This window comes from Henckelia pumila, chromosome 4 (assembly GCF_033568475.1).
Source record: "Henckelia pumila isolate YLH828 chromosome 4, ASM3356847v2, whole genome shotgun sequence".
NCBI classification, from domain to species: Eukaryota; Viridiplantae; Streptophyta; class Magnoliopsida; order Lamiales; family Gesneriaceae; genus Henckelia; species Henckelia pumila.
Genome location: NC_133123.1, coordinates 211128501 through 211135884, shown reverse-complemented (window position 1 = coordinate 211135884; position 7384 = coordinate 211128501). Strand labels below are relative to the sequence as shown.

Sequence of the window (7384 nt, the reverse complement as noted above, 5' to 3'; positions counted from 1 at the left end):
ATTCCACAATAACGGGTCCAACCATACACTCAAGAAACTCGGGACTGAGCGACCCCACAACGGATATATCAAGGTAAATGATCAACATGATAATGTATGCAGCATAATAATTATCATGACATAATATATGCACATAAAAACATGTCATATAAACATACAAACATAGAACATGCATATTCAACTAAGATATCTCGGATAGTACGTTTGTACCTCTACTCAAGAATCCTAGCAACTCGGGTTCTCAAGTTCAAGTCCATGAGCAAGTAATTATCATATCACTCTTTGCATACTGAAAGTCTTAACTAGACTAGTAGCTATTCCCAAAAGCTAATTATAGTCTAGACTTACTGCGTCTGTCGTCAGCCTTTGATGGCGATGTCTCCAAAATCTACGCACATCTTCGCTACGATCCCGGTAGCTATTTTTTATCGCCCGGCCCATGAACCGTCGCCTAGAACGCCTAAGAATGCACTGAAGACTACAGAGGAAAGTTTGGAAATGAGCAAATGAAATGGTTGACTCGGCCCTTTATTTATAGTCAATAATAGGAACCTCTGATCTCTGGTTCGGAGCATCCGATCTGCATTCGGAGCTTCCGAACGTGCCTTCGGTGCTTCCGAACTCTATCCACCAAACGCGTGTCCTGTGGTTGGACAATTCACTGTGCTTGTAGAGTTCGGACCTTCCGAACACCTTCGAGTCAAGTAACCAATCAGAAAGCCTATACTTTCTTATCCAAAGGAGATGGGACCTTCCGATCAGCAGTTCGGAACGTCCAAACTACTCGGTACCTCCGATTTTGAACATTGTCATCCGAACCAGTTCGGAGGTTCCGAACTACCCAGCCACGTGGGGCTCTATGGACTATTTTTTATCGTTCTGAATCCAATTCACAACTCTTTAAACCCAAATGAGTATCCCTTAATCATGTTTTGACCAATTAAACTTGTTTAGGCAAATTGATTAACTTTAATTAGAAATTGTGCTACTACACCATGCTTGGATGGTGTAGATGAAAATGAATATGTTGATGATTTAAAAGATGATCATGTGACTAAGTAGTCGAGGAGGTGAGAAGAATTTGCATGGCACGTTGTCCGAGAATCTTATGTCAAACATCTCCATGAGTTTATGCATTTTATTTATGGCATGCATATTTAATTTAAATTCATGTTATAGCTTATTATTTTAAGATCAAATGTTGTATAGTTCAAAGTTTTGTATTGTATGAGGAAGTTCTGGCATTCCCGTATAAAAATCGGTTGTTAATCGAATGTTAGAATCATTTTGTAAAGCGAAATTTTTATACAAGTTTCGAGTTATGAGATTTTTGAATCGTTGGAATGAAATTCATTTGTGACACATAATCTTATGAGCACGATGCATGTTTTACTAAAAATTTCAAAATTATTCCGCATTTTTCGCATCATATTTTCATAAACATGAATGAGAAATACGAGACGTCACATCTTAGGAATAGATGGAATTTCACTTAAAATAATATGAGGATTGCAAAGAATTGCAACGGTGAACCAAAATCTTGATAATTTTCTCATATTGAATTTTTCTTTGCTAGCTTAAGTGGCTTTTGGTTAGAATTGAAGTTTTTATCTTGCTTTATTTTGAGTTTAGTTTATTTATTTTGTTCAGTTATTTTCCATGGTTAAATATAGTCCAAATAATTTTATTGTATTTGCTAGCTAATGTTGGCGACATCATACACATGCAAATTAATTCGTGCTATTATATTAAATTGTGCATATATATATATATATATATATATATATTGTTTTTGAATTAGAGAAAAGATATATATATATATATATTGTTTTTGAATTAGAGAAAAGCACGAGCAGGCTCTGGATGAGAAATTCTTGCTGATCTTCGAGTAACTTGATTTGAAGGTTATGTCTGATATGTCATGGAAACTGTGGTGGTCAATATAATTGATAGGAATTACAGATGCTGGATTAGGAAAAACAACTAAAAAATGAAGAGAACAAATATGATTATGTAATAATCATTTTGAATAACAATCAGTAAAGTTGAACGATGGATATTAAAAGTTTTGAACAAAGAAATATTGGTGAAACTTCAAATAACATGTGTGATAGACATTGGGACGACCAGGGTTTAAATCCAGAGTCTTTGCCATCCGTCCATAAACTACAGAGAAATATGACACCAAAATTGCAGCATCAACAATGCCGTCACACAAATATAAACTTGGGTTCCACGAGAGAATCAGCAAAACTAAAGAAGGAGAAGAGGCTGTAACAGTGCCTAATTTACGTCGACCAACTCAACGTCAAAGACCAGCCAAGAATTAGGTGGAATCGCCGGTCCACATCCTTTGGCTCCATAACTTCAGTTTCCAAAAAAAAAAAAAAAGGACAAGGCAGGATAATTTTAGATTCATCACATCCGTAAGAAGATGCAAATGACAAAAAAACTCCCATCTTTTAGTCAACTGTGGAAAAACCTGGTTCCAGAACACTTTATTCAAGTTTTGAGAGATGATCAAATTCAAAGAAAATAAAATCTGATTCTGTCATCTTCTGTTTCAAACCACATTATCAGAAGGCGGTCCTCTTAACAGAACAGGGGAAAGACAAAAGGAACAAGCAATGTCCCTCGACACAAATATGCATAAACAGAGTTCAAATTCATGCTATATAATCTCTACTAATTATATATTTGTCTCAAGTTTTAAATACTAACCTGATGTTTTTAATGTCATGTACTTAAGAAACATATGATTAATTCGATAAATGCCGTAGAGCTTGTAACATCAAATATAACAGAATTTAAGTTCCAATGGTAGCTGTAATGCCGTTATTTTAGCTCTTGAACATTACATGTAAATCTTAAATCTGGTTTGTGTATAATTATAAACACATATAACTCAATGCATTCCCAGATTATCATCTAATGAATTTTGAGTTAGTCCTGATAACCGTAAACTCAACCAGATCATGTTCTATGCTCGCACATGCACAAACAATATTTTGGTTCCCTAATTAAATAATATTTATTTGATTTCCATTATGAGAAGTAAACTATACACGCAAGAACATAAACATTCATTATGAAGGATTAATATATATTAATTCATTTCCTTTTTTTAATTGATTCAATTGAATAAACCTCGGTAGGAGCATTGACATGTTATATTCTCTTTGGGCCATTTTAACTGCTTTGATATAATTCCACTTCGTTACTTGATTAACATATGAAAGCTCTAGTAAAATTCATGAAGTATGAAGTATTACCAGTCAATTTTGAAAAATAAATAAATAAATAAATCACATACCCCATGGCAGGAGGAATTGTTAGTCTTCGTTTGTCCCCAATTCGCATGCCTGCATTTTCAAAAAAAGAATTTAAGGCTACGTAAAACTCAAACCAGAAGAACTGTATGTCCACTTCAATATTGAAGTAAATACCATTAACACCAACATCCCATCCCTTGATAACTTGGCCAATGCCTGCCACCAAGAAACACTAAGTTAACGTGGGCAACAATTCCAGCAATAACATCAATAAAGTGATTAGAAAAATACCCAAACGAAATTTAAAGGGTGCTCTTCCAATGTTTGAGTCAAAAATTTTTCCATTCTTCTTCAATTTGCCAATGTAAAGGACACTAAGCTGCAAGTCAAAGAAGATGTGAATTAGTTTTAACACAAAGCAATGTACAATCCACGTAATCTAAAAGGTGAAACTCTAACGTGAATAGCAAGAGTTGATTCACCTTTTTGCCTAGAGAAGCTCTCTTTCCATCAGGTTTACCCATCGCTACCTCCTCTATAACTAATCCATTCGGAAATGTCCTCACTTGAGATGATTTAATTTCTTCCTTCTCTACTTTCTCCATGCTAGATCCTTTTCCATTTGTTAATGCTTGATCTGCTTTAACAGTAACTGTGCTCTCTCCCTCTTCACTCTGTTTCTTCTTTTTCTTTTCTTTCTTCCTGAAAAATTTCGATAGGATATAAAATAAGTACCAAAACCAATGTTCCATGAATGTGTCACACCCAAAAGCTTGATTCTCCAACATTAATGAATTTCAAAATAAAAAGGCCTCTGCACAAAAACAGACAGGAAATGCAATGGGAAAATAATAAATCATATATTCAGCTACTAAAGGTGGAACAGGTGAGAATAATAAAGAAAAAGTTGATAAGTTGTTAAAATTAATGCCTGTTCGTGTTCTGTACAGCGGATCCAATTCCAATAAGCTAACCAATATACTCTTTTGTGGGGAAATGCTACGTCAATGTAGACAAATATATGCATCAAGACTTAGATTGTTCATACTGAAACAATTTATAAATAAACGGAATTACTGAGATAATTGCAGGTATGGATAATCTCACTTGTTCTTATTTCGCCCCGGATCATTTCCTTTTCCACCTTCTGGAAGTTTCTCCACACCAATGGAATTCGGTATCCCACATTCATTAATCTTGTCTTCTTTCTCCGGTACCTTTTTCTTCTCCTTCTTTTTGGAATCATTTTCGGGAACTATTTCATCAGGTTGGACCGTAGAACCGCGTGGTTCATTACTGTACCTGCAAACATCCGATGGAGCCAGGATTTGTAAACAATACAATGCTAAAAACACCACTGAAGTCTGGAAAAAAATAATCAAAATATTAACAAGGGATATTAAAAAAATTCCAAACCAAATTAAACAATATAAATGGATCCCAGGATGAATTTTCGGAATTCAAATTTGTTTGCAGACACATTTAACATAAATATTCCTACCTGGCAGGTTCCTCCTCTGGATCCAATGAATCATTCTTCCTTTTCCATCTCTTGCCACAGGAAACTTCATCATTTTCCTTCTTTCTCTTTGTTTTGATATCCATCCTCTCACAGGTTTTGCCGGATTTAGATGTAGAGTTGGAAAAATCAGATTTACTTTCCCGAGGCAAAGTAGCTGGAAAACCATCTTCGTCTTCACTTTCCAAGACAGGAACACCAGATCCAGCCTTAACGACAATCTGATGGTTGGAGTTGCCAATGTCATCAGATATGTCTGACACATTTTTCTTCTTTCTTCCTTGCTCAGAGAGACGAATCTCATTGGTTATTTCCTTACCATCCACTATTTCTTCAATTTTCACTTTAATGACATGAACAGGAAAAAAAAAGAGGACAGAAAAAATCAGAAGCTAAATCACACAATATAGCAAAATTTATACATTGGCAAGGCAATGAGTTCAAGTTACAGTGAGAAGCAAACAGACCACATCCATACAAATCTCTACAAGGAAAAACACATAATATCCTCACACTTCTTTAATACCATGTAACATAACAAGATCAAATTTTGCAGACATCTTTCAACCTTTCCCCCTATATTTGCTTTTGAAAAGTCTTGGTAGTAAACCATCTACTACTGACATTTTCTTGCAATTGTTAAAAATAAAAACCATATAGAAACTTTAATCCTATTTTCTGACAGTATCACTACAGCATGAAATTATCAACAAATCTAGGCCCAACAAAAACTTATTCTATAGCTCTCATGTCGGATGGTATTCTGATACCGGAGGAATTATTTCAAGCCCAAGGACGAATATTGTTGGCTAGAAGTGGAAGCCAAGAGAAGAGGACGACAACATATAAAGTTTGTCAAAGATGAGCTACAATAAACATGTGGGCAAGAGGATGTGGAAGGGGGGATGAAAGGAGGGAAAATGTGGGTAGAGGGGGAGAAGTAGTTGAGCGGTTTCTAGCTTTGTTAGTGCAAGAAGGACCTCCCTTCTTCAGTGACAGAGAGTAGTTTTTTTTCCTTTGAAAGTTCCTTCAATCAAGTATTTCAATGCAGTATAATTTTAGCCATTCCATTTTGTAACTCATCTTTGTTCTGTTCTCGATGTGATCTTTAATTTTTCGTTGTATCATATGCCACCCCCATCAACTATCAAAGATTAACAGGTTTGGAGTCGCATGATATCCAAACATAAAAGATTTAACTAATAAGTTTTGAATAAGAACTAGCCACTATAAACATTTTATAGTGGAGTTACCTCCGCTGTTGGGAATTGGAGAAGGTGGGAACATGCCAAGATCATCTTCAATGAAATCATCATCCTCTTCATCGTCAATAGAATCATAACTCATAGAATCATCTTCATCTTCAGAATCACTTCCCACTATATTCCCCTCATAAAGATCACTTTACAAAGAGTAAAAGAAAACAAAATAATAACAAGAACTAGTTACTGCACTAATCACCAATGTTGCACATCGAGAAGTAAAATGACAGAATAATATCAATATATACCACAGCACAAAATTTAGGAATACTATGAATCAAGCCGTGATAAATAAGGATACGATCCATAATCATCCCCTATGTTATCTTGATCCTCATCTTCACCATAGAAAAAGCCAGACAGATGCACACTGTGAGGTCCATTAACAGAGAATGTGACCTCACCATCCTCCTCGAACTCAAGATTCAATGCACAAGTCTCGATTCTTTCAGGCAACAACGTACACAAGTAAATTGGGTTCTTATCTCCCACTTTACACTGTACTATGCTCTTCTTAGAAGTTGAACCTGTACCAAGTGTTGCCTAGAAATCATGAAGAAATCATTAGCACACCATCAGACGGAATATTGAGCTAATTTAATTCTTGTTTATTTATATTCGTAAATGGTCATCTATAAGCTTTAAAATCACATGACAAAGTAATCAAAATGATGACAGAGCAACCTTAACAAACCCTTTCGGAATTAAAACCAAAACAAGCAAGTAAAACGGCATAATTTATCTGTTAACAAAAATCTCAATCCTTGTACACGAACCTGAGATACATGAAGCCTTCCATTATCATCTTCGTAACGATGAATATACGGTTTTCCAGGTTTAATTTCTATTCCTGATGTTGAACAAAAATTAATAAATTATTCGTGAATCTTGAAAAAGAATAAAAAATCACAAATATCTGAAATTCGCAGAAGAAAACATTAAGCATACCCCAGAAAGCCATGGCTGAGGTTTACTAAACTTCAAAATGTCCTAAAACCCTAGAGCAGACAAAAGGTAATCTAAAAACAACTGTATAGTTTAGTGTTAATTTCATATTGGCCCTCGTATTATTACGAGTGTGGTTTACATGCCATGTTTTTATTTATTTATTATATTATATTTATTTATATTTATATACATATACATTATAATTTTATTTTTAAAATTAATTTTCATGTTAATTTCAAAATATTACGATAAATTAAATATTAAAAAGTTTATATGCATTGATATCAACATCTATACTATTAACTACGGAGATGCTAGTAAATATTAATTATTTTATGTTAGATTCAAGATGATATGATAAATTAAAATTCGAAAATTTAGAT

At 34.4% G+C, this 7384-nt stretch overlaps 1 protein-coding gene across 1 annotated transcript; it reads right to left on the bottom strand.

The window, feature by feature from the left end:
• Positions 1-1991: 1991 nt before the first annotated feature.
• Positions 1992-7083, bottom strand: LOC140859948 (peptidyl-prolyl cis-trans isomerase FKBP53). The gene is made up of 11 exons (XM_073262594.1): positions 7002-7083; positions 6830-6903; positions 6355-6596; positions 6045-6193; positions 4774-5134; positions 4380-4574; positions 3755-3974; positions 3564-3651; positions 3447-3488; positions 3314-3362; positions 1992-2365 (listed from the first exon to the last, which is right to left on the bottom strand). Exons 1-11 carry the CDS (start codon positions 7012-7014, stop codon positions 2284-2286), a joined length of 1515 nt encoding a protein of 504 aa, XP_073118695.1. The 5' UTR covers positions 7015-7083; the 3' UTR covers positions 1992-2283.
• Positions 7084-7384: the final 301 nt, after the last annotated feature.

Coding starts and splice junctions, on each gene's coding strand:
- LOC140859948 (XM_073262594.1), bottom strand. Junction 3,975..4,379: donor CCGGGGCGAAATAAGAACAA/GTGAGATTATCC, acceptor GAAATTTTTCAG/GAAGAAAGAAAAGAAAAAGA. Junction 3,489..3,563: donor ACCCTTTAAATTTCGTTTGG/GTATTTTTCTAA, acceptor TCTTGGTGGCAG/GCATTGGCCAAGTTATCAAG.